General features: G+C 44.6%; 1 protein-coding gene and 2 long non-coding RNA genes across 12 annotated transcripts in view; 2 read left to right on the top strand and 1 right to left on the bottom strand.

The window, feature by feature from the left end:
- The window catches only part of LOC134486440 (uncharacterized), a 41,048-nt gene that overhangs the window by 10,957 nt on the left and 2,892 nt on the right, over window positions 1-27,199 (bottom strand). For 2 of the 10 annotated variants that reach the window (XR_010065379.1, XR_010065381.1), the window contains exons 2-3: window positions 11,480-12,133; window positions 243-510 (exon numbers count right to left, since the gene is read on the bottom strand). This is a non-coding gene — a long non-coding RNA (uncharacterized LOC134486440). Of the gene's footprint in view, window positions 1-242; window positions 511-9,994; window positions 10,127-11,479; window positions 12,134-13,177; window positions 14,268-27,199 lie in introns of those variants that run through there. The other 8 variants (XR_010065382.1, XR_010065378.1, XR_010065380.1 and 5 more) reach the window with 8 other exon arrangements.
- Sirpb3 (signal-regulatory protein beta 3) overlaps window positions 1,835-27,199 on the top strand; it is an 84,490-nt gene continuing 59,125 nt past the window's right edge. Inside the window, exon 1 of the mRNA NM_001134515.1 lies at window positions 1,835-2,067. Within this exon, the coding sequence (NP_001127987.1) occupies window positions 2,046-2,067 (22 nt within the window). The 5' untranslated portion in view covers window positions 1,835-2,045. The remainder of the gene's footprint in view (window positions 2,068-27,199) is intronic.
- Window positions 5,812-11,059, top strand: LOC134486442 (uncharacterized). The gene is made up of 2 exons (XR_010065386.1): window positions 5,812-9,477; window positions 9,765-11,059. It is a non-coding gene; the product is annotated as an uncharacterized LOC134486442 (long non-coding RNA).

Below are 27,199 nucleotides of genomic sequence, written 5' to 3'. Positions count from 1 at the left end.
GGGATGGTGCATTCTTCACAGGAGGCATTGTTCACAGCAGCCTGATAATGGAGCAAAGATTCTGCCAGCTGGGCATGTACCATGGTCGGGAAACAAACATTACTTTTCTTGGTGAACTTTCCTAGCCAGAGAGTGAGTATTTAAGACTTGCTATCACTATTAAGTTCTACTGCAAGATTCTAGAATCTAGAAGGTGCCAGTCAGTCATATGGTTGGCTGTAACCTGATGAAAGTTGACTTACCAGAACAAGAAGCTAGGCTGCAGGCCAAGTCTGCCAGCCCAACAGAAAGCTGGAGGATGGGAGCTGAGTCACACTGCCCTTTTCTTATGACCTGCTTGATCCCGAGTCTGGACCTCCCCTGGCCCAATGAGGTGCACTTGATTCAGAAGCATCTTAACTTTGGCTGAATACCACGTGGTTTTCTCCCAGACCCTCTTTGTCTCCTTTCTTCAGCATCTATTCCAGATGTCTATGCAAATCACAGCAATGATCTGAGCTGTGGAGAGCCCTAGAAAGATATAGGAAGACAGAGGGCTGTCAACTTGGAGTCTGTATTCCCAGTCTAGTGATCCAGGGTCATCTCGCAATCACCATGCCTCGAGCCGAAACCCCTGTTCTGTTGGGAGTCCTCATCTATCGGCTGCCGACTGACTTCTCTTTCCTCTTACTGTGAATGAGGGTCCTGACAAGTGCTTTGTGGTCTCCTGTAGCCCTGTCTTCCTTTGTGACTAATCCTTCTATTAAACCCTAATCAAATTGCCCGACGCAGGGCTGGCTGCTCCTGCAGGGCCGGCTGCTCCTGCTGCTTTGAACCATAAGGTCCAGGTTAGAATTCTGATCAGGTCTCCCCCCTGGTGAAATCACAGCACCTCACAAAGCCCCTGGGTTTCTCTTTGTGGAGATTGTAGCAGAAACGACATCCAGAAGAGGACATCTTTCAACTGCAGTGCAAACCACTGGGTTCAGGAACTAAGTCATTTTCTGTTAATTATTATGGTTCCCTCCCTGGAGCCTCACACGGTCCACAGCATGGCTATGTCTTGAAAAATTTTTGTGGCAATTACAAAGGAATAAATGAACGGCACAAAAGCTGTAAACAATGACCAGGGGGCTTATCCACTACACACACACACACACACACACACACACACACATACACACACACACACGTACATGCATACACACACATGCATATGCATGCATGCACACATACACACACGCACACACATGTACACATACACACGTATACACACACACCCACATATACACACAAACACACACACACACACACACACACACACATGCATGCTCACACACACACAGCTTCACTTCAGCTGCACAAAGCAGCTTTTGTTTGAAAGCCCTCATTCCTGGCAAAGCAGGAGGGTGTGAATGTCTATATTTATTAAAACATATTTAGCTTCTATTTCTCTTTTCCACCCATCCACTGCATCCTTGAGAAGCAGCAAAGAAAGAAGGAAGTACTATTTAACCCAGGTTCAATTCCCAGCTCTGCTGCCCATGACTTTCTTGGTCCTCAGTTTTCTACTCAGTAAAACAGGGGTAGTGGTTTCTACCTTGTCAAGAGCCCAGGAGAGAAGCTTGAATAGCTACAATAGGTTCACCCACAGAGGCTGGGCACAGCTCCCCGAGCTGAAGCTGGACCATTTGGAAAGACATTGTAGCTGGGACATCAGTCCCCTGAAGGTCTCAGGACACCTCTGGCTGGTGGCCCGTGCTTTTCCTCCAGTTGAATAGTGACATCAGACCGGCCGTTCCCAGCCTGTGGTGTGGGCAGGCAACTCTCAAGTCCTCTGGTTGTCCCAGTTTCTGCAGAGGACAGGCAATTGTGCCTGGGCTGCAGCACCATCCCCAGGTTTCTGCAGCTGCCACGGGGCACTCAGGCCTGCTGGGATTAGTAACTGGCTCACAGCCTGAGAGCCAAGGCCCTAAATAGAGGGCCGCCTGTGCCTGCTGCAGAAGACCTTGGCAGCAGCTGCTCCACCTTGTCACAGGCAGGGAAACTGAGGCCCAGAAGGAGAGATGGATTTTCCACTGTTACCTGGTGAGAAAATAATGGCCAGACCCAAATCATCCTCCATCCAGTCTACTCTCATACAACCGTCAGGAGGAGACTTCCTTGAAAATGCAAATGAGATTACATCACCCCTGGAAGACTCTTATAGCTTCTGTGTCATCCAGAATGAATGGAAGATCATGTTGGGGTAATCTTCTTGGGCACTGTGCGAAGTTTGTCTCTGTATTATTCAGATGTTGGTTTCTGTACTGCCGGAGTAGAGCATTGGCAGACTTTGGTATTGTTATTTCTATGGATCCACCTGCCTTAGTAGTTTGGAAACAGACACCTCCCTCACCTTCTAATTGGTTGACTAAAGATCTAACGACCAATAGCTGAGGCAGGAGAGAATAGACAGGACTTCTGGACAGAGAGAGGGTCTTTGGGGGATTCGCCAGCGTGATACGCAGGTGGAAGGAGCAGGTGCCGGGACTGAACGAGAAGTAACAGGCCGTGCGGCAGGATGTGAACTAGAATTAGTCGGGTTAGAGCTAGCTGGGAGATAACCTGCTATCATGTCTCAGCTCTCATAAATAATAATAAGTCTCTGTGTCATTCAGGGGCTGTCGGGTCCAAGAAAGTCTGGCAATAATTGGTGTCCAACGTGAGGGTATGTATATACCCAAGCTTAAGGCCTGAGAAAAGTCTCTGGTGGAAAGTGTGGAGGAAGATGTTTCCCTAGCAACAGAGCCATGCAGGAGGCCATTGGAGAGGAGCCCCAGATAGCCACCACAAGTTCTCCCAAGCATAGCAAGACAGGTAGGCCCATTCCTGACCTACTGGGCTTGTGAGCAATGGTGGTGTAGAGGCGTCACCGCCCCTTCCAGACTGCACTGCTCAGGTGGGAGGCCCAGCTGCTGTTGGCTGCAGTGGACAGAGGTCAGAGGTGCTGGCCCAGTTGGTGCACCTTGGGAATGCTCAACAGCCTAAGGGGGGCTGCTGCTGCTCAGGCAGGCAGACAGTGGTTGCAGTCAGAGTTAGGTGGAAAACAAAGCCTGTACACTGGCCATACAGTGGGTGGAAAAGGTCCCAGTGAACAGAAGCCTCAGTTTCCCTGGTTGGCTGTGGTGGGCTCAGAGCAGTGGAACTGCCCCTTCCCTATGAGCAGAGCAACTGGGGCAGGACCAGTGGCCATCACCCCATGCTAAGCGGAGCTGCAAAAGGAGTACAAGTGACGGTAGGCAGCAGAAGCCAGGCCCAGGAGTGACTGAGAAACTGGAGTCCTTACCACACACGAGCCTCTGATAGGACAATGTATGCTTTGAATTGTGCTTAGGTGCTGAAGAAAATAACAAACAAACTGGGTATAGACAGTCGTAAACAGAAATATGTAATTTAAAAATAATAAGTGAAGTCCCCAAAGGAAAGAGAGAGTTAGATCAAAAAGAAAATATTATGTGTTTAAAAAATTAGGAATACAATGGGAGGGGCACTTGGACTCCATATAATTTTGTTTCAGTAATCGGCATAAAATAATAATATTTTCAGTAATGCTTGCAATTTTATATATCCTCTTTAAGAAAAATCAAAATCAAACAAGCTTAGATAAGGAGAGGAGAGGAGAGGACTGAGGAATTAAATGTTAGGTTATAAGTGATAGATGATCCTTTGAATCGGAATAAAGACGCTTTAGAGGAATCAAATCTAAGCCCTACAGCGCCCCTTTGTGACAGGATTGTAGAATGGCAACCCATAGAGACACTGTATGCTGAACAAGGATACAGATTCTGTTTGATGATGCCATCTTAGAGCAATGTCACAAATAGCCTGTGTTTCACTTTGTAGTGTTTGGAAAACTAAAGTACATACATACACTGATACGTCATACAGTTGTTGCCTATTTAAAATTCCAGTGGGCTTTGGCCTTAAGTTCTGGAAAGGCTGATTCTGAGATTGCACGTCTATTAGAGGTGGTGGGTATCTTGGAGATGCCTTTGCAGACTGGGGCTAGTGATGCCCCACAATGGAACACAACAACGTTTCAGACATTATGACATAAAACATGCTACAGATATATCTTATAACCCTACAGGTCAAGCAATCATAAAAAGATCTAACTACACTTTAAAGGAAGTGCTCATAAAACAAAAGGGGGATAGAAGATCTCCCAGAGACAGATTAAATAATGCTTTATTGACTTTAAATATTTTTAGTTGTCAACAAGACAGGTAGCACAGATGCTGAAAAACACTGGATTTTAAAAAGGACTGCTGATTTAAGTCAAGCGTACATATCTGATAACTTCAGAACAGAAGTCAGGAAATGTGTTGAGTTGGGGAAGAGGATTTGTCTTTATTTTCACAGGAAATGGAAAGCTCTGGGTTCCTTAAAAAATTATTAAGATTGTCTTGACCGTTTGGCTGCAGACACAGAGAAATAGACCAAGGAGAACAATGAAGCAGGTGGTGTGACTGCTGGTCCATCTACATGGGTCGACTCTGAGGCTGGCCGAGACATGAAGGTCTCTGCAGTAGCCAGTGCATCCTGTTAGCTGCAGGATTTTACACGCCATACTCTCACATGACATGGATAGAGTTTGTATTGCACTTTTCTTATACGGCCCAAATGGACTTATAAAGCTTGGTGTCTTTCACAGAATCGTCTCTAGCTGATTTGTGCACCCTGCACATTCCACACCCATATTAATGCAAAACTGAACATTACCTTTAAAAGTTTATGTGCTTTCAGAGCAAAATGAAGACACCAATGAAGACAAAATAAGTACCCCAGGTGATCTAGCCTCACAGACTATCTTAATTTCTAGTTCCTCAAAGCTCGCATCCAAGACAACCTGGAGGTGACCGGCTCAATCGGCCCAGCCTCACAGACTATTCCAGCCAAGACTTCAGTTAAGCCCTGTCCATGTCCATCCTTCAGAGACTGGACATCAAACAACGCAGCTAGCTCTCCCAGGATTTGTCCAATATCCCAATTTCCAAGGGTCCCCAAAGGATGCTGTCGCCTCTAGACAATAGGAAGCAATTTTAAGAATACAATGCCCCCATTCCCAAGAGGTGGGGTGGGTGGTTTTTGTTTGTTCAATGGGTTATAAATGTTTGTCACTGTTTAGGGGGTCAGTCACAAGTTGTTACTGGTCTCCATTAGTGAGGAAGCAAAGTAAAGGAGATCAGATTCAGGGATCTCTTTCTCTCCTCTCTCCTTTCTCTTCTACCTAGTGTTAGGAGAAAAGGGGGAGGGAAAATAGAAAGAAAAGGGGGGTCACAAGGATGATAGGATGAAAAGGTAGGTTGTTAAATCTACTTTTAGATTAAAAAGCAATTACGAGTCTCAAATATTTTACCTGACAGACTATTATATATTAATAGAAATGTAAGGTTATACTTTTGTTATAACATAATATAGGTATGTTTCCACCCTTGTTTAAGGCATTGTACTTAGGCAACTCACTTTACAATGTAATGTAAAGTTTTATCCTTATGAAAGATACTACTGCAAACTATTTAGGATAATTAAGAAATGCAAGTCAGTAATTAGTCACCTATAGTAACCAAATTCGTAGTCTTGTTAGGTATTAGTCTAGTTAATTACAGAAACAAGCTTTATTTAGCCTGCTGTCTATGTTTTTTAAATTAAACAGATAGTGAATAGCTAGAAACAAATAACATCTGTCTATTGAGATACACTTTAGATAAATAGGTGGTCTTTGTCTTAGATGGGGCTTTACTGCTCTGAAATGATACCGCGACCATGGCAAAACTTATGAAGGACAACATTTAATCGGGGCTGGCTTACAGATTCTGAGATTCAATCCAGTATCATCAAGGCAGGAGCATGGCAGCGTCCAGGCAGGCATGGTGCAGGAGGAGCTGAGAGTTCTACATCTTCATCTGAAGGCTGCTAACGGAAGACTGACCTCCAGGCAGCTAGGGCTAGGGTACTAAAGCCCACACCCACAGTGACACACCTACACCAACAAGGTGTAGTTCCATTCCTTGGCCCAAGCATATACAAACCCCCACAGTCTTCAAACACTTCAGAGATCTACAGAATACAGCATTTAAGTCTTTGTTATTTTTTTTAAATAAGGTTTATCTGACAGTGAGACACATCAGCTCCTGGCGACACAACCATTTTATTTCAAAGGAGATCACAGACACGAAAGAACTTCCGTAAGGAGCTTGCATCAAATGAGGCAATGTTGCCACTGGGCCAAAAACTGTCCTTGCCTTGACTGCTGACAGCCTGCTCTCCAAACTGTGGACGAGCAGGACACTGGGTAGCCGATTGACCAACTTCGCTGAGACAAGGAAGGTAGGCTAGTCCTACATAATTCCTGCTTCACAGATAAGTCTGTCAGACGCTCGGAACTTGTAGGCCGACGAAGATGGGTGACCCAGTGTTACAGAGCGATCTTTGCGGACTTCCAGGCAGCCAACAGTGCCTGTCACTTCTATAGTTTTGGAAGCTGCTTGCTCTATGCTTCCTGTTTACTTGGGTAAAATTTATCCTTCACAGACCCCTTCATCTCACAAAGAAGCTTAAGTTGTTTAGGATTTAAGATGTTTTAAGGTCTAAAAAGATATGTTTAGGTTGGTAAATGCAAGTTATAATGATAAAAAAATGCTTTCGGTATAGAGCTTTGAACTCACCAAGATAGGATAAATAGTGGAGTACTTTCTCCAAGGTTGCCAGATACAAATGGGCTGGACAGTGAGAATGTAATTCTTACCTGGTAGTTCTCATAATTGTTCTTTTTGTATGTAGTTCATTGGTGTTAGAGAAAACATCATTTATTGGACTAAAAAGGGGAGCTGGCACGGTGTAAAGGTTGTCTTTGGATTATTCACATTTGATTTTTGTACCAGGAAAGAGCTGAGAATTGGCTGGACTTTGGTATTGTTATTTCTATGGATCACAGCCTGCCTTAGTATTTTGGAGACACACACCTCCCTCACATTCTGATTGATTTAATACAGATCTGACAGTCAATTACTGAGGCAGGAAAGGAAAGGCAGGACTTCGTGACAGAGAGAAAGAATTGGGGGGAAAGAATTGAGAGATAGGGGATTCTCCAGCATTACTTGGAGGTGGACAGATGGACAAGAGCAGAGTAGAGGGGTAGACCTGGCCACATGGTGGGGCATAGGCCAGGATTAGGCGGGCTAGAGTAGTTGGGGGAGGGGAGGAAGGCCCAGCTAAGACCTAAGCTTTAAAATACTAATAAGCCTCTGTGTCATTATTTATATATCTGGTGGGTCTGAATTAGTCCTGCTATAAGATTACATGAACAAGAGCCATCCAGTCCCACATAGCCTTTTTTAAACACTGCTACATAGACACAGACACAGAAACACACACATAGACACAGACACACAGAGACACAGAAACACACAGAGACACAGACACACAGACAGAGACACAGAAACACACACACAGACACAGACACACACACAGACACAGAAACACACACAGACACAGACACACAGACACAGAAGCATGTGTTAACACATGCACATTCACACACATGCATATGATCACCACCCAACAGACATGTACATGCATGGAAACATGTTTCTATGCACACACATTCAGACACATTCATATGCACACAGCATATACATAAATATGCACATCCACACAAGCACATGAAAACAGGCACACACATGCACACATTCATGCATACACATGTATGCGGGTAGGCATGTGCATATGTATACACAAGGCACACACACAAACAGGAATAACATGCATATAAACACATACACAGGCACAAGGATGTGCCTTTACATGAACATATGTAGTTGTAGGCACATATGAATAAACATACACTCACATGCATACAAACAAGTAAACACACATGTACACACACACATGCATACACATAGTGTGACGGTGATCATGTTGGCTTCTTTGCTGTCTCCGTGAGGCCCTGAACCACTACAGCCTATTGTGTAGATACATATATGTGTGCACCTGCCTGTGAGTGTGCACCTGTGTGTATGCATGAATGTGCACATTTGCCCCTGTTTTCAATGTGCTTATTGGTGTGTATGTACATATTTTATGCAAGTGCATGCATATATGCATGTGCCCGAGCCTTGGTGCCGGCTGTTTTCTGTCTTGAATGCTTGTCCTGAATATCATCATGCCTAGTTCACCTCGTGGCTCCTACTGTCCCCTCTTTAATCTCTAATGGCTCCACTTACGCTCACTCTGTCCTGTTACTGACTCACCTCTTGGTTTTCATGAGAACTAATTCATCCTCAGGTGTGATAACAAGTTGCTTCTACTCAAAAACAACTTTTATTTTTTAGCTTTAAAGATGATCCCCGCCACCTCAAATAGCTAATGGTGGTTCTGTGCTACTAGTAAGTTTCAGGACTGTCCTGAGCCCCTGAAACTGCACTCCATACACAACCATGTTTGGTCTTGGTACAAGCTAAGAGCCCACTCCTGAGTGTGGCAGTCTCAGTGGCGTTTTGGATTGTGCTCTTGTGCTCGTCCTTGTCACCTCATTCCCCTCCCCTATCCACCATTTTCCCAAGATAAATCAGCCAGGTCAGTCAACACATTTTGATGAAAAAGAAACAAGTTAGTCTTTTGACTTGACAAAGTACGCCATTCTAGGGGCAGAGGGGCCGGGGCAGTCAGGAGCATGTGGAATTGGTGCTGCAGAGGCCAAGACAAGGCTCCTTTTGTGTTCTGGGACAAAGATAAAGTGTCCTGGCAAGATGGGGCCAGGGCCTTTCCAGCGCCAGCTCTGGCAGACCGGATTGGCTGGCAGTGGTACAGCTCACCCCTAGCGACTGGATGGCCTGGCTTCTCACTACCTCCTCCTCTCTTGGACGCAAACAATTGAGAGCTAGTGAGAGGAGTCATGAAAGTAAGCTGTTTGTCCTTCCTGGCCACCTGGCTTTCACAGGGATCGGCATCCTCAGATCCGGCAGGCCTAGGACTTGTGCGAGCTTTAATTTGCTGCTTCCGTGGCTTTGGGAGAGAGAAAGCTGGCCTGGGTTCTAGGTCAGGTGACTTTGGACTCTCGGAGCCTCTGGCTACCATTGGACAGACAGCACAGCTGCAGGGCAATTCCAGCTGTACAGACTGAGTGACATGTTGCGGAGTAACAGCAAAGCGCATGCTGGATGCAGAGCCGGCGCTTGGGTTTCCGGATGCCGCTTACATCTGGTATCGCATCTGATTCTCAAGGTCACCCCTGTGCAGGAGGCAGGGTGCTCATTCCCACCGAGTTAGAAACCGAAGCTCTGGGGAGGGATGGCACCAGCGGGGTGTTAGCACAGGTTAGGGTCCTGAGCAGGCGGGAAGAAACCTCCATCATGGAAATATTGGAGAGCACACTGGGCCACACCGCTAGCCCTGTGTACTGCTCCAGATGCACTGCTCTGACTGCTGCAGAGAATGCCCCTTTCCCACCCCCAGGTAATGGACTTTGCCTTTTATGACAACCTACCCTAGAGCAGGAAGAAATTCACTTGCTTCCTGGGAAAGGAAAACTTGTATGCTGTTTATAATTTTTTTTCTATGTGGGAGTTTTGAATTTTTTGTTTGGTTGAGGGTTTTTTTGGGGGGGAGGGTGTTTTTTGTTTGTTTGTATTTTAGTTTTAAGATGGGAGTTTCTCTGTGCGGCCCTGGCTGCCTTGGAACTTGCTCTGTAGACCAGGCCTTGAACTCAGAGATCTGCCTGCCTCTGTCCCCTTGAATGCTAGGATTAAAGGTACGTGCCACCACCACCACACCACTGCTGACACCCGGCTCTATGTGGAAGACTTTGCAGAGGATGTGTTTGCCTGGATGGCTTATCACTATACAGCTCTTCCCTGAGCACCTACTCTCTCATTGTCAGACACAGAGGAACAAGATAGAAGAGGTCCTGGCCTTCTGGAGCTGATGTTCAATCCAACACTCTGGGCCATAGCTGCACAGCAGAATCACCTATGCAAACAGTAACCTTTTTTTTTTTTTTTAATGGCTGTGTCCTATGCTGGGGCCATGGGACTTCAAACGGTGATTCTAGGCGCCAGCTTTGCTGAGAACTGGAGTGTGAGGTTGCGAAGGAATGAACACCCACCTAGAAAAGGAAATTGACCTTGAGAATGGGATCCATAAAAATGGGGTTGCCACAGCCCAGTAAACATCTCTGGGGTCACTGGTGAGGAGCCTATAGCTCCCGTTAAAGCTGTTAAGTACACCATGGGAAATGAGGGAACATGGCCGAGGCTGTGGGGGGAGGGGGGAAGAGCGCAAGCTGGGGGGTGAGTGAGCTGGAGTGGGCAACGCATTATAAGGCTGCATATTCCTGGGAAGTCACAGGTGGGCCAGAAGGCCCAGAGATGGCAATGGTTCCCCAGAACCTGCAGGAGTTCACACTGCCTTGAAGCCCAACCCGTTTTACCCTGAAACCCAGATGGTGAGGAAGACCTAAGTCACTGTATTTAAGGCTGACACCAGGTCTCCTCCTACCTACCCTGCCCCTAAAGCAGTCCCAGCTCACAGAAGCCTGGAGCATTGGGTAAGGAGCTGGGAGGAGTAAGCAGGGAAGTCAAGGACTTTAGAAAGGCTATCCTTGCTGTAAAGTTCGGCAGCTGGGTGTATCTGACTGGACCTTTGAGAGGCCTGCAACTGGAGAGGGCTCTAGCCTCACAGCCATGGGGTACAGGGCCACACACTTTTGTGAATAGTCTGTAAGGAAACCATGAGCTCTGACACGGCTAGGATTCTGCTCCACCCTATCCAATCAGATCCAGAGTCACTGATCCTAAAGGGGTACTTTAGAAAAGTGTTTCAGTGAGTGGCGGTAGGGTTGTGTTCAAATAATGCAGACCTCATTCATTTCCTTTATTACGAGCCTAGATGCTGTGTTCCAATGTATTACGATACTGTACTAAGATGCTGGGTCATGCTATATGCTAGGATAGGTTGCCTTGGAGTTTTAGATTGGAATGTTGCTAAGAATTGTGCTTTAAGATGTTGAATTAAAATATAAATTAAATTAAAATATAAATCTGTGTTAGCATGTTCTGTTTATAATAGGATTTTAGAGCTTTATGCTAAAATACATTATTACATTGCAACGTAGTAACACTGTGTTTTGTTAGTATGGTGTGTGTAAGCCTAAATCAAGAGGCAGCCCATGGAACTATGGGACTTTTTGACAGAAACAGAAGGATGCCTGGCCTGGATGTCAGGGACAAGACTTGGGTTCAAATGTGACAGTGGCTCTTCAAAACCTCTTCCTGTGGACTGGGAATCCCTACTTTCCTAGCAGGGGTTGCTAGGCAGTGTTGGCTCTAGGGCTTCTTTCCTTTAGCCACACATCAGGCTCCGAGCATAGGACCCTCACTATCCTGAGTATCCCCTGAGTATCCCCTGAGTATCCTGAGTAGGAGAGAAGGAGGCTCCTTAGCAAGGAGATTGAGCTTACCTGGGAGTAAGGAGCTTCCTTGCTGCCAGAAAAAGGATGAAGAGAAAGTGACCAGGGCCCAGGGCGAGAGAACTGCAGACCACGGTGGGGAGAGTCTGGGGATGGCAGCCAGCAGCTCACACCCGGTCTGGGCCGGAGCCAAGCTCTCCCGATGGTCTTTGTAGCCTCCACTGCTGGCCATGCTGCTGCTAGACAATAGGAGGAAGTGCCAAGTTCTAATCACCTAGACCACATCCCGGGCCCAGTCAGACCCTCTTAGTCAGTCTTCTGTTCTCCTTCATCCCTGTGGAGAACAGGCTTCTTCAGAACAGGCTTCGAACAAAAATATCTGGGCTTCCCCACACCAACTCTTCACTCCTCACTCACTGGAAACAAAAGCAAGCAACACTGAGGAAGTGTCCACACATCCACAGAGGCACTGCCAACCACCTACCTCAGCTTTGCACACATCCAGCCGCCCAACACCCACTGAGGGGTAAAACGCATGGCCCAGCTATTGTCCATTAGATCTTGTCTTGGTCAGCTCTGCCGTTATAACAGACTACCTGAGACAATTTGTAGACGTGGCTTATTTACACGAGGGTTCCAAAGGTAGGAGAAGGACGGGAGCGTGGGAGCAGACTGCTGGCTTCTCCTCAGGGCTTGATGATCCGTCTGTGGAGAAGAAAGGGAGGAGAAGGGTTATGCTGGTTAGTTTTTAATGTCATCTTGACCCAAGCTAGGGTCATCTGAGACAGGGAACCTCAACTGAGAAAATGCCTCTGTGAGATTAAGTAGTAATTGGGGGGGCAGCCCATTGTGGGTGGTGCCATCCCTGGGCTAATGGCCCCAGGTTTTATAAGAAAGCAGGACAAGGAGCAAGCCAGTAAGCAGCACTCCTCCATGGTCTCTGCATCAGCTCCCGCCTCCAGGATCCAGGATCCAGCTTCCCCTAAATGGACTGTGACTCAGGGTATATGCGCTGGATAAACCCTCTCCTTCCCATGTTGCTTTGACCGTGGTGTTAACCCTAAAACAGAGGGATTATGCAGAAGAGACAGGACAAAGGAGGCCACTTTCTTTTTAACAAACTTTTTTTAAAACAAACAAGCAGAAACTAACCCTTTCTTGTGGGAACAGCACTAACCCTCGCAGGAAAGTAGGACCTGCACGACCCAAACACCTCTTAGAGACCCCATCACATCTCAGTACATCACAATGGGGACAACCTGAACTTTGGTAAAAACAGACCATAGAGAGCAGTGTTCTTGCACAAGCCATTTCCTGACAGGCTCTGTGGGTTTCATTGCAAAGTTATAAGATAGCTTTGACCTCACTGAACTAGAGACATTTCCATAATGCTTAGCTCAATCCCTATCAACTGACAAGGACCCTGAGCCTGGAGAGGTTAAAGTTGTCTAAGACTGGGTGGTTCCCATGCAGTCTTCTAGGTGTTCTAGTCTTGGAGAATAAAACTCATATTTCATGGGCATCCTATGAAAAGAAAGGTCTATAGTAGCAGGAATAGGAGCAGTTTTTCTGGGGGAAGGTGAGGACAGACAGACTGGGTTTTGGTAAGTCAAATCTCTGGATACTTTTTCCTTAAATTTTATTTTTGAGACTATAATATAATTATAACATTTCTCTCTTCCCTTTCCTCCCTCCAAACCCGTCGTCGTCGTCATCATTGTCATCATCATCATCATCATCATCACTTACGTTTGCATGTGCAGGCATGTGTGGGCCGTGGCGTGAGTGTAGAGGTCAGAGAACAACTTCTCAGATTCAGTTCGTTCTCTCCTTCCACCATGGTTCCCCACACTTCCCCAAAGGGCCAAGGGTGTAAAATTCTCATCCAGCATGACAGGAATACAGACAGGGCTGAGATAGGCCTTGCTTCACAGAGGGTAGAGAAGCGGTGGGTGGAAAGGGAAGTGGATGGGGGCCATGACAGAGGACTCACCAGGGATAGGCAGTCTTATAAGGGTGGGGCATGGGTATGCAAAGAATAGACTCAGGCCTGTCTGAGTGCTAGCTTTGCCGTTAGCTTGCTGTGTGACCTTCAGCTGATACCCTACCCTGTCCGGGTTTAGTGTCCTCCTAGGAAACACCACTCCATTGGTGAAGCCTCTTGGAGTGTTTGGATCCCCAAGGGTGTACCTAAAAGCCTTGGGATGCTTGGCTGGGGACACTGGACACACCTGTCCAAGAGCCCTTGTTCTCGTCGTCATACTGCAGCATGACCAGCAAAGAAGGAATGCCCAGTCCCTTAGTGGACGTAGAGGGGAGCTAAGGATGGCGGGAAACACCCCCAGACCTTACCTATTCGCTTTTCTTGTGGTCACTTGCTGGGGACAGTGGGAACTGAGCAAAATAAGTCCCTGGGCTGTGGCTAGGAAGAGTGAGCCACGCCTAGCGCCTGCCCTTGGGACCCACAGTCTAGAGGCGCGTACTGCCTTTTGCTGCATGTAGACGTAAAAGTGTCTCATCTTCTCGGCAAATTGACATTTAAAAATAAATATATAATGTTCTCCTTAGTCTTTTAAAGTCACAATTGATTTAAAGGCCATTTTATATGGCAGCGTAATCGCCCCAGATATCTCCTGGTTACCCTTTACATGAGACACCTTTTCCATTGCTTCTCTGCCATTCTATGCATGATGTCTGATGGAAAGAAAATCTTTTGAAGACACCAGATAGTTGAATTTTATTGTAATTAAATCCACTCATCAGTTCATGTCTTTATGCAAGTATGGCGTGAGTGTGCGAGTTTGCGCCTGTGTGTGTGTGTGTGTGTGTGTGTGTGTGTGTGTGTGTGTGTGTGTGCGCGCGCGCGCACGCAGACGTGTGCTTGTCATAGTGTGTGTATGGTAATCAGAGGATAGCTTCAGATGTCAGGCAGTCCTTACTGAAGGAACTCTGGCTAGCATGGTTCTGGCAGGCCTTGCCCTCCCTCCCTCCCTCTTCCTTGTTAAAAACCATTTGATTGCATTCCTATAGCTAGCTACCAAGGTCTATCTATTCCTTTGCTTGGCCACTTCCTCATCCTGAGGCTGACAACCAAGATCCAGCTACCAAAGTATTAAAGTCCAGCAATCAAAAGCCCCATCTGGCTTACCTGATTTACACACCGATTAACATTAAACACCACATCCTAACAAGGGGTTTCCCATTTTACTTTATAAACTGCCGTTTTTCTATGGGCCACAACTGTCTCTATCCAGAGGCAGTTCTTTGTCCCACTCTGGGACAAACCCCCTTATCCCTCTCCTTTGCCCCTTTTCTCCCCTCCTCCCGTCCTCTTTCCCATCGTCTTTCTCTTCCTCTATCTCCTGTTTTTTTCCCTGATCCCCACCCTCTGTCCCTGTGGGGCAAATGACTCTCCTTTGTGCTGAGATTTGGACTTGGGGTCCTGAGCCAATCCTTTTCTTTTCAGAGTGTCTCTTGTGGTGTTTGGTAGCGTGTACACTAGGCCGATCAGCCCTTGAGCTTCCTCTTGTCTGCACTTCTGTTTTACCACCACACTGGGATTACAGAACATGCTGCTGTCTGGCTTTATGTGGGTCCTGGGGATTTTAACCCAGTCCTGGTGTTTGTGTGGCAAGTACTTTATTCACTGAGCCACTAGTGTTCAGTCTGTGCCTTTTGACTAAAAAGTTTAACCCATTTACATTTAAATGAGCTACTGATAATTAGTTTTGCTGCTTTGTTACTTGTTTTCATGGCCGATAGTATCTTGCCCTTGGCCCCCCAACCACCACCACCACATTCTTTTCTATTTCAGTATTTTGACTGGTTGGTTGTTGTTGCTTTTATTTTTTGTAGTTTTTATTTCATTTTATTTTGTGTCCATTGATATTTTTCAGGACCCCCTCCAACTCCCAACCCTTACCCTTAATCGCCTGCCCTCTCCGCCCGCCCCCGTCCCTACTTTCTTCAATATTACAGGTTCATTCTCTGAGACATCTTACTTGGTAGCACTTACTGGGTTGAAACTTGCTGTGTAGACCAGGCTAGCCTCTAGAGGCAATGACCCCCCCCTGCCTTTTCTGAGAGTTGGAGCTACTGGGTTCACCATCTTGCCCTGCAATGATGCGTCTGGTCTTCTAAAACAAGGGTAAATTCGGAGCTCTCCTTAGTTTGGAGCCAAGAGCGTTCTTTCTCTTTTCTCAATAAACAAAGTCCGACCCAGCTGTGTCGGGTCATTTTCTCCCATGTGGCCATGTTACCGGATGGTGCGGAGGTCTTCCCAATGTTCTTTTTGTTTTTCCTTGTTTCATTGTTTAGGGCATAACAGCAAATGCTGCATCTTGTCGCCAGTCAGTATTTCCTACTTTTTTTATTTTTGTCTTTTCGAGACTCTCAGTTTGGGGTAGCAACTACCACTCTCACATATCATACACATTACTCAATAGTCATGAAGTTATCAGAGTAAAACAACTATGCAAACAATTATTAAATGGCTAGTGGCAGGACTCTAATTCATTTGTGTTTTTCCTCCACAAACCAATACTCAAAAATATAGCAAAATACCAACAATCTGCCCCCACCCCAAAACCTCCTCCTTGACCAAGTTAAACTATCAAGAAATGTTTCAAGGAGCTGGAAACACTTATTGTAGAATAGAGCTATAAAGGTTCAAGTTAATATTTCAATGAAAATTCCTAGGAGGCGTTCACCGCCTGTTAATATGAGAGTTTATTTGGTATATCATTGAACTATTTTATAGAAAACTTCAGGTCCTGCTGTGCTCTCTCTGAAAAGTATAACATTTCGGTGGCCACACAAGGCCAGTTAAGTATGACCTAGACCTCTCCATAAACCTAATATGTACTTTTATAATATATAAACATAGTTAATACTCATGTACTTGTTCTCTTAAATGAAAATAACCTTATAGAAAGGCCAAGTTCCTATACAGGAAATCTTTCATCATTATTATTTTTGAGGTTATAATTACATCATTTTTCTTTTCCCTTCCCTTTCTTCCCTCTAATCTCCCTCTCACCGCCTTTCTCTTTCTAATTCTTGCCCTCTTTTTCTTTAATGGTTGTTACATATCTATGCATATACACATATACATATCTTAATATAGAAATACAATCTGATGAGTCTTTATCCTGTTACTTGTATGCATTAGCTGTCAGAGCTAACCATTTTGTATTGGATAACCAACTGACGTGCTCTTCCCTGGGAAGACTGTTTCTCTCACTCTCAGCAATTCTTAGTTGCCTGTAGCTCATTGTCTAAGCCTGAGGACCATGATCTTTCCTTCTTCCATGTTACAATGTCTATTGGCAACATCCTTACCCAGGTCTTACATAGGTAGCCATGTTTGCATTAGTGATACTTTGTATTCCACACCACAGAATGAAACAAAGGTCAGTAATAAACACAAAACCATTCCACACTGAACATGCTTGATCTCATCTGTTGGTAGACATTTAAAATATGTCCTATAAACCATAGAAATACACTCTACCTATACCTATAAGTAGCTGTGGTTCTATGGCCTGTCAGATTGCTGATATTTCTTTATGATTTTCACAGGGATTACACAGGTCCCAACTTCTTAAGCTGCAATTTCATCCCATGTGAGATCTTATAACAGAATGTGATAGTTCAGTAAAAAAAACAATCTGGCAGATTAAATAATAATAATAATATTAATAATAAACAGAAATAAATAAAAATATTTGACAACAGCAAAAGGTTGCTGAATGTCTAACGACAAAACATCATTCAGAGTCTGGTGTGGAACGAATCTGAGGTTGCAGCGGTGTTCATGCATATTGCTTGAACTTCAGGGAAGCCCTGGTTCCAAACACACTTGGTACTGCACACACCAAGATGCAAAGCAGTCCTGAAGATCCAGGCTTCTGCCGTTGATCACACATGGCTTATTGTGCATGCCTTCCACAATCTTTGGCCACAAGCATCTGTGGCCTATTGTGAGCCCTGTTCCTTTTTCTTAACAGAGCCCAGTGGGTAGCCCACGCTTGAGAGAGATCAGAGTCAAAATAAACAGTAACGTGCAGGTGGCTTTGTAGCACGCTCGCTCGTAAGTTGTAAGCAAGGTTTTCAGGAAGAACCCCAGGAGCACGGCTCTACCTCTTCCAGTCCTGTCCAGCAGCTGCACTAGAGGAAAGAAGAATTGAGGCCTGAGCCCAACAGATGCCAGAGAACTTTCCCTACTGTTTTGAAAGTGGCTGTTCCTTAATTGCATATACCCTTGGTTGTTATAAACCTTAGGCTGTTATCCAGAGCTTCTGTGTCAATTCATCCTGTTCCTGTGCGTGTTAACTTGATGCTTCCACAAAGGAACCAGACCAAGGAGTTTTCCTAGCTCGATAAAGCAAACTGGCACAGGAGAAATGCACGGGCATGGGCCACGCTCTGGCACTGAGGGAGGTGCTACAGACGAGATCCGAAAGACCAAAGGGAAGGAGCGGCTTTGGAGCTTAAAGAAAAGAAGGAAGAGGCAAGGAGAGAAGTTGAAGAAGGAACAAAGAGTGGAAAGTCTGGTTTGTCCTGGGTCCTGTTCAAAGGGAAGCAGAGAACAGGGAGCTGAGCCGGGGCACGCAGTTGAACCCCTGCTATAATGAGGCTAGGAACTCATGAAGGGTATGAAGAGACTTGGGGTTTGGTTTGAAAGGAACAAGGTAGCCATTCAGAGGAAGCTTAGAGCTGAAGCAAATAAACTAAGGAAAAGTCTACATGGATACCTGGGCCAGGAATACAGCTGGAGTGCTGGGACCAGGCTCAGCTTTTGGCAAGAGTTGGGAGGCTGAGAGTTCAGCAGGAACAAACTGGCCGATCCCTGAGGGCTAAGGGAAGGCCTGGCTGAGTAAACCAAGTCTGGCCCTGAGAAAGGGGAAATGCTCTGGCTTCATGGGTTCCCTTCCCTCCCTCCATCCCTCCCCGCTTCCTCCTTTTTCTAAACCTGTCCTCCCTCCCAGGAAAGGAGATCTATTTCTTCTCTGGGTTAAGCTGAGACAATATCTTTGAGGTCTATGCTTTTTAAATGGGAACCTTTGAGAAAAATGAGGAAGCTGGGGCCCAAGGGTGGAAAGTGACCACTGACCACGTGCTGTCACCTTGCAGTGCAGTGCATCAGTTCCCGCTGACACGGAAGTGTCAGCATTTTTACCGTGTTTTAGGTTGGTACCAAGATTTCAAGGATCAGGGTCCTCTGGCTCACGGCGTGAGGCTGTGGGGGCTGCTGCTCTTCTCTGAACCTGTTTTCCCTTGGGTTCCACAGAGGTGACAGTAGTCCTGAGACACTGGTTAGCACAAGCTGCACACGGTGCTCAGCAGGGTTCCTGCTCGCTGTAAGTGTTCCCCATTAACACTTCTAATGATATTGTGATTACTGCCATAGCTCTACTTTAACGAGGGCTCGCACACTTGGCTTGAGATACCTCTAAAGGGACTGAATCTGACTTGGTTCTATGTCCAAGAATGTCAGAGTGATCCCTTCTTCCTGTTCCCTCCACCTTAGCCCTAGAGTTCACCTGTTTCCAGGCTCTGAAGGCTGTCTTAAGTCAAAAGGCAATGTCAGGGGCAAAAGGGGAGGGGTGGTAACAGGAAGAACAGGAGAGTGGCCATCCGTGCTTTAGCTCCGGGTCTAATCAAGACACTGAACAGGTAGACACTGGAACTCATCTGTGAGGTTGGCTTGGAGCTGCAGGTGCCACAATGACGGGAACTTTGCAGCTCTTAGAGCCCAGATGTCAGCTTCTGACCTCAGAGCATGGGAGGAGTGTGTCCCTAGCTTCCCCAGGCCCCTGCCAGGAATGAGGCAGGACCTGAGGCTGCTGCCTCTCAGGGCTCTGTCATAAAGCACACAGTGGTAGGTTACTGGTTTCCACATAAGCCAAGCCCTTGATCTGCATGTTTGAGGAAACCCTTTGTTCCTTTCAAATCTCTATTCTCTCAGCTGGCTGGTACAGTGACTGGAACAGTCAGGGTTTTTTTTTTTTTTCTTCCTTTTCTCTTTGGGTTTTTAAAAATAACTGGCTTGTGAGTTCAGACAGAATTGGGTTCCAGGCTTGGTTCAGGGCCAGGGACTTCTACATCCTTTTAACCCCCTCAAAGGTCCGGTAAAGAGGAAGAACCTGAAGACTAATCAGGGTAGAGGAAGGCATGCAGAGGCGGCCTCTAGCTCCGGTCTGATAAAGAGAGACTAAACAGTATAGTCAACAGGATGCACACTCTGTGATAGCAGAGAAGGGGTTGACAGACACAGGCGGCCAGTGAATTCACCATCTACGCTACACTAGGGGAAATCGTTTATTGGGTAGACTGCAAGAGGACAGCAGTCTGAGGAGCAGTTAGATTCCTGCCTATATATAATATTAGAGGCAATGTCTCTGTTTTAGAGAAGCACTTTTGGTTAGGATGAGTTTTGTGTGTGCAGTTTCCTAGCATGCAAAGGAATATAGCCCAGGCTGGCTGGTGTGCAGTCTGAGAGGTTAGCACACGTCATTTCCAGTTTTCCAACCTCTTGCAAATAAGGTCTATACAAATCATGGCCATGCAAATATAGGCAGCCCTGGCTGATTAAGGTTCCATCCTGGTCAAAGGTTTTGGTCATGGGGCACTTGGCTCTGTGGTAGACACCTTTCCAAGACTAGCCGTTAGGGATTCCTGGAACATGCTTGTGAACATTCCTTAATTGGGAATAGACTTCATTTTTCCGGTCTCCTGCTAATGGCCTTCCATCCACAAAGGCACAGACAGAATGATGGGGATTCCTATGCTGTCTGAACTCCAGGTACCCCATCTCTTTCTGGAGCTCAATTTTCTTTGATATAAAACCAGGAGCCCTAGGAGATGTGGCCGCTTTCTTTCTCAGTTCTTGCCTAACATCGGTAATCACTTTTCCACATGCACTTTGGGTTCTCTGAAAGAATGCTTTTTAACACAGAGCTCCAATTATCTGTTATCAATTGTATTTGGCCTTCAAAATGAGACCTTTCTCCCATTCTGAGACAAGATCATCTCTAAGGGACCAACATGAAGTAGGTGTGCAATAAATATTTGTTGCATGAATGGGCGATTGGTTTTAGCTATTATTCCTTGCCAGGGCTATTTTAAGAATTTTTAAAACAGTGAACAACAAAAGTTCTTGACTTTAATGTAATGTGTATGGGAGATAGGCAGCAAGCAAATAAAGAAAAAAATATATACTTCGTGCTCGGTAACGAGTAGTTGGGACAAATGAACACGGAGCAGCCGGAAGTGTCACTGGCCAGGGCACGTTGTAGATAAGAAGGCAGGAAAGGCCCTCTAGAGCGGGAACATGGGGATGCAGAAGTCAAGAAATGGAGAGGCTCCTGGGACCCTTCTAGATTTTGAGTTTAATTTGGTCTGATTGTAAGATTGAAATCTTTTAAGAAAGATTCTAGAGGTCCAGTGATTAGCCACTGTTCTATTGCTGTTACAAAGCATCATGACCAAGACAATTTATAAAAGAAAGCATTTAAGTGGGGGCTCACAGTTGCTCCAGAGGGCTGGAGTCCATGACGGTCATGGGAAGCATGGTGGCAGGCAAGCAGGCATGGTGCTGGGGCAGAGCTAAAAGCTAACATCTGCAAGCACAAGGCAGAGATGGGGGCAGGGAGGGAGAGAGAGAAGGAGAGAAGGAGGGAGAAAGGGAGGGATAGGGGGAGGGAAGGAGGGAGGGAGAGAGAGAGAGAGAGAGAGAGAGAGAGAGAGAGAGAGAGAGAGAGAGAGAGAGAGAGAACTACCTGGGAATGGTTTGGGCTTTTGAAACCTCAACTTTCACCCCCCAGTGACACACCTCCTCCAACAAGACCACACCTTCTAATCCTTTCCTAACAGTTTCATCAAGAGGGGACTAAGTGTTCAAATATATGAGTCTGAGGAGACCACTCTCATGCCGACCACCATACCCAGGAATCTAGAAATCTAACAAAAATATAGATTTAGACTGCTCCCATATTGCATGACTAAGATTCCACTGAGATTTCTAAGATTCGCTGAAGCACTGATGCTTAAATATCCCAGGAAACATCGTCTGCCTTCTTCCTCCTATTCCTAGGAAATAGATTTTAAAAATCCATTTTATTTTATCTTAGTTTCTATTTTAAAAGATAGATTAATAGAAAAAAACAATCAAAAACAACAATTCCAATTCTAAGTGCCATAGTAAACTGTAGGCAGCACAGAGGTCCGATTCACAGATAAGTACTTGGAGAGCTTGAAATGTTAGCAAGTGGGGTTATTCCTTTGAGGGAAGGAATGCTATACCTGTTATCCACCCAAAAGGCTGGAGCTAATGTGCATTCTAGCCTGGTGTCACTTGCACTATCCGTGTGGCTGGGGACCACACCAGATCCTTATCATAACTTTGTTTGTTTTGTTGGTTTTTGCTTTTTCTGATCCATTTATAGAACCCATCTTTATGAAAAGTGTCACACGTACTTTAGAAAGACTTTTGAGATAGTCATATCTGATCTTCTTTTAGCTTACTTTAGTCCTCAAGAAAATTTATGTAAGCGTTATTGTTTCACCCTGGATTGATCTAATTATCACTGAGAAAATTTTCACCAAATTCTACTGTGCTTAAATATACTTAAAATAAATCACTTGGGGGTCAGACTTTCAGTTTGAACTAACACTGGCTACTGTCATGCTGAACAGAACTGCCCTCTTACCTCCCACATATCATCACTGCTCTGGACCCACGTGGGTGGTGCACAGACCTTACAATTTGGAGAAGGTAAGAAAATTTTTCTTTAAGTGGGAGTGGAAGGCAGGAGTGCAGTCTTCTCACCCAAGGAGCCTCCACCGTAAGAGAAGGTGAAATAACATGAGCTCTTCTCAGTTTTCTGAGCAAAGCATTTTATACAATTATTGAGACATCTGTTAGCAAAATATTCAGAGCAAAAGCTCTGAGACTTCATACGAGTGACCGTAAAATTCAATCCTTGGTTTCCTGAACAAGGACCCATCGATGTTGCCAATTGGAGACGCATAGGAGCTAATGTGAAAAGAGACCATGAAAGGGGGATAAAATCCCTGTCAATTATCTTCAACTACAGTGATGCACTGCTTGGATCCCCTCCAGGAGGACCATAAAGAGGAAGATCCTCTGGGTACATCTCGGCAAGGGGCTACAGCTCCTACATTTAATGAGACTGATTTAGATACTTATGCTACCTCCCCTTTCAAATGCCCCAAATTTATATCCAAGTAAAACAATATTCATTCTCATCAGTCTGATTCAGAAATTTTGTCTATGCTGCCTCCCTTTCAGAGACTATTTAGAGAAGATGAGAGACATAATCAACAAGAAAATGATTGGAGAGAACCTCTTACTATGCCAGCTCCTCTAATGTCTGTAATTTTAAATCCTCAAGACCCAAATGTGTGTCAACATTACCAATTTACTTTTGAGTTTTTTAAAGAATTTCAGAAAATACATTGCTGCCAATGGCATGCATGCTCCATTTACTGATATGATATGGGAATATTCAAGAAGGGATATTGTCACTCCTTGGGACAATAAGTAAGCATGTAAGGCTTCCTTAGCCCCAGGATAATACTTAATGTGGAAAGCAAAATATTATGATGAATGTGATGAACAGAAAGAAATCATTGAAATAATGTCCTTATTAGTTCAGACATGCTTTGGGGGAGTGGACTAATACAGTAATACTCTAACACAGATGAATGGTTTGGCCCAGTGTTTTGACCAAGTACACTTTTGTGCACTGCAAGTCCAGAGAACTATTCCTGATCATGGATAAACCATGGGTCCTCCGGTCATTCTAAAATAGGGGGTCAATGATCCTTGGCCTAAGTTTCTATTCAAGTTAGGAGAGCACTATACCCAGAAATAACTCATGGGGAAGCTGTAGATATCCTGGTTGGGAAGCTGGAGTTTGATGGAACTGCCAAACAGTGTAGAGCTGTCACAGCACCAGCAAGACATGGTGAGTCTTCCACTTGGGCAACAGTCGCTCAAGATGCTGGCAGCTCTTCTCATTGCAGCAGCTATTCAAAAAAAAGTTTCAAAAGAGACCTTGCTTTGAATGTGAGAATAAAGGACACTAAAAAATTGGTGCAAAAAACCAAAAAACTAGTAATCCAGCTTGCCTTTGCCCATGATGTCAAAGAGGAAAACAATGGCCTAAGGAACTTCAATACAATTTGACAATCCTTTAAACTTCCAAGGGAAAAATCCCCAACCCCAGGATCAAAGGCGAAATTTACCCAATCAAAAATGAACCAGACTAAAAAACAGACTCAGGAAGAAAATAGGGTCCAGTGCAAGGAGATTAAATCCCTTAGCTTTATGAACAAGACCTTTATCTGAGGATGGTCATCCTATGTTGACATTATCCATAGGAAACTCTGCCTTTAGAAGCATGCTAGATCCTGGGACAGATCATTCAGTTATTATCAAGAACAAGGGCCCCCATACTGGCCAATGTCCACAACCACCCCTTTACAAGGTGTTGGAGGACAACAGTATTCTTTAAAAAGTACAAAAGTCTTAAATTGGACCGACTAAAATTCTTCCTAGGACCTTCCTATTTCAGTGGGGAAGAGACACATATTACAACAAATGCAAGCAGTGGTGACCATTGCTGCAATGACTCATCTGATAATTATAATACAAAAGCCTATAATGCCCCTAATTGGGGTCATTGCTCAAGGGGCCATCCACACAGCTTTCAGAAGTACAATGGGTCTTTGATGACCCAGTATGGATAAATCAAAGACCCCTTCATGGGGAAAAGTTAAAACAGGCCCAACTTCTAGTGCAGGAGCAATCACAACCAGGATATTGAACCTTTAGTGGGCCCCTGGAATTTCCCTACTTTTGTAACTCACAAACAATAAATTTCCACTGTTATATGATCTTAGGGGCAAGCATGTTACTATCAGAGCAATTGGGGTCCTCCAGCAAGTGTTCCCCCTCCTACTAGGAGTCCTCAAGGACATTATATTGTTATATTTGACTTAAAAGACAGCCTTTTCTCTATTCCTTTATATCCTGATAATAAGGAACGTTTCACATTCTATTTCTAAACAATCAACAGCCAGTGACCCAATATCAGTGGAAAGTTTTACCACAGGGACGAAAAACAGCCCCCACTAGTTGTCCATGCTGTACACATACAGCACTCAATCTGGGGCTGATTAAATGTCCCAAGGTGCTGGTCATTCATTGTATGACCAATATAATATGAGCTCTCCTGCTCAGCTAATCAATACTTAGAGAGCTTGACTTTAGTGTTAGATAAACTAAGAGCAAAATTTAAACAGAGTTCCAGATAAAGTAAAAATTATTTAGGATGTTATTATATATCAACAAATTTGCCATCATCCTCTCTGCTTAGAACATCCCAAGCAATGTTTCCTCAGTGAACAGCAACAACAACAACAACAACACCAACAACAACAGCAACAACAAAATGGGGCCATATGAATCAGGCAGGTCCTGTCAGCCTATCAGCACGACGGCTTTAGCTCTGCTCTTTAACGTAGCTTTCCAGAGACTCTGGGCAAACTTTGTAAGAAACGCAATACCAAAGCAGAGTGAGTTATTTGCGTATTAATTAATGCTGCCACTAAAGAGGTAGCCTGTAGAGCTAGTTCCTTACTTCCTTATCAATTATTTATCCTTCCTTCCTTATCTTTGCCTACTGGAATTATCTAACAAGGAGGTAATGGTATTATGGAGATTATGTTATAATTATCTGTAACTCCTTGCTTACAAGAAAATATAGACTTCATGATGATGGGAAGGACGGGTCTTTAGCAATTTACCAGTAAAGAGACCACAGAAATCACCGTGCCACTCCATAAAATTCAGGATGATTATTTGTTCCACACTGATGGTAATTGGCAGGTAGCATTTATATGTTACTCAGGACACATAAACAGTCATTATCCTAAAGATCCCCTTTTAAGTTATTTTCGAAGATACTCTTGAGTATTACCTAAAGTCACAACTAGTAAATCTCATAGAGATCCATTTTAATGCTTTTACAGATGACTCTTCAAAGGTACAAGGAGGTTATGTTTTATGTACAAATCACACACACACACACACACACACACACACACACACACACACACACACACAGATTGTGTCCACTCTGGCTATCTGCACTCACTACAGTCACTCAGCTTTTTCTGGATGCTTCTCAGCCATTAAACCCTGTAACTGGGCTGGAGAGATGGCTCAGAGGTTAAGAGCACTGACTGTTCTTCCAGAGGTCCTGAGTTCAAATCCCAGCAACCACATGGTGGCTCACAACCATCCGTAATGAGATCTGATGCCCTCTTCTGGTGTGTCTGAAGACAGTTACAGTGTACTTAAAATAAATAAATAAATAAATAAATAAATAAATAAATAAATAAATAAATAAACACTGTAACTGACTCTGCATATTGTGCTCAAATGGTCTCTCTTTTAGAAACTTGCAAGACATAAGCCCAAGACCTACTAATCTTATTTCACAATTATTTCTTTCCCTTCAGACATCTATTTGATAACGAACTCAACCTTTTCCCCGTAACTCGTAATCCCGCTCCTTCTAATTTCTCATGTCTGTTAGCGTCCACTAATGCTCAAGCCGATGTGCTGCGGCCTCCTTGCCCCCCGGTGCTTCTTGTGCAGGCCACTCAAAAATCTCACGAACTTCATCAAAATGCAAAGTCATTACAAGAAACGCCTTCTTAGCTCGTGAGTGAGCACAACGTACTCTTCCAACCTGCCCTTCCTCCTCTTTCACCCCACTGCCCTCTGCTGGCGTAATTAATCCTCAAGTATTAAAATCTAATGCCATTTGGCAAATATTGACTATACCTTTCTTTTCCAGGACTCCTATTCCAACCAAACACTGATAATGGTCCAGCTTATATTAGCAAATGCTTTAAGGAATTTTGCAATCTATGGAATATTAATCGTGTTACTGAGATTTCTTAAAATCCATAGAGTCAAGCTACTGTGGAACATTACCATTAAGTACTTAAATGACATTTTTAAAAGGGGGGTTATACACCCACCTAACTCATGACAAACTATGCTACACTTAGCCATGCTGACTTTATTTTTTCCATTTTAGATGATAATGCTGCTTTTGCTGCCTCAAAACATTTTGCCCTAAAGGAAACCTAGTCTAATGTTAAATTTTGTAAAATGAAAATATCTAGATACTAATCAATGGAAAGGATCAATTGTTCTTCTAACATCAGGGTGAGGTTAGGCTTAAGTCTTTCCAGATAACGAACGAAGTCCCAGATGGCTCCTGCTCCAGAGCGTCTGACTAGGACAGCATTGGCTTAGGGAGATAGTAAGACTTTAAATCGTCAAGTCAAGACCTTGGGAAGAATACAAGGACACGATATTACCGACCCCCAAATGATGCTGTAATGTTTACTGACTGTATTACATGTTATTTCTCAGCTTGCTGCTATAGAATCCAAATGCCTTCTGTCAGGAGTCAGAAAGGCATAGCCCTAAGAGGAGACAGTATAATGTCATTTTGCCATAATAGGGGTTGTTCTTATAGGGTTTTTTGTTTGTTTGTTTGTTTGTTTCTGTTTTTTAATTACTAGTACCAGGAGCGATGACAAGAAAGCAAGGAAAACTTTCAAAAGTGGCCTGTATGGTTAATAAGACTACTAACATTACAGCAAGCCTATTAGTAGAAATTAGCCAAGAAATGGGTGAATCGAGAACCACAATTTCACAAA

The sequence above is a fragment of the Rattus norvegicus genome, chromosome 3 (assembly GCF_036323735.1).
Source record: "Rattus norvegicus strain BN/NHsdMcwi chromosome 3, GRCr8, whole genome shotgun sequence".
NCBI lineage: Eukaryota > Metazoa > Chordata > Mammalia > Rodentia > Muridae > Rattus > Rattus norvegicus.
This window is presented reverse-complemented; position numbering and strand designations above follow the sequence as displayed.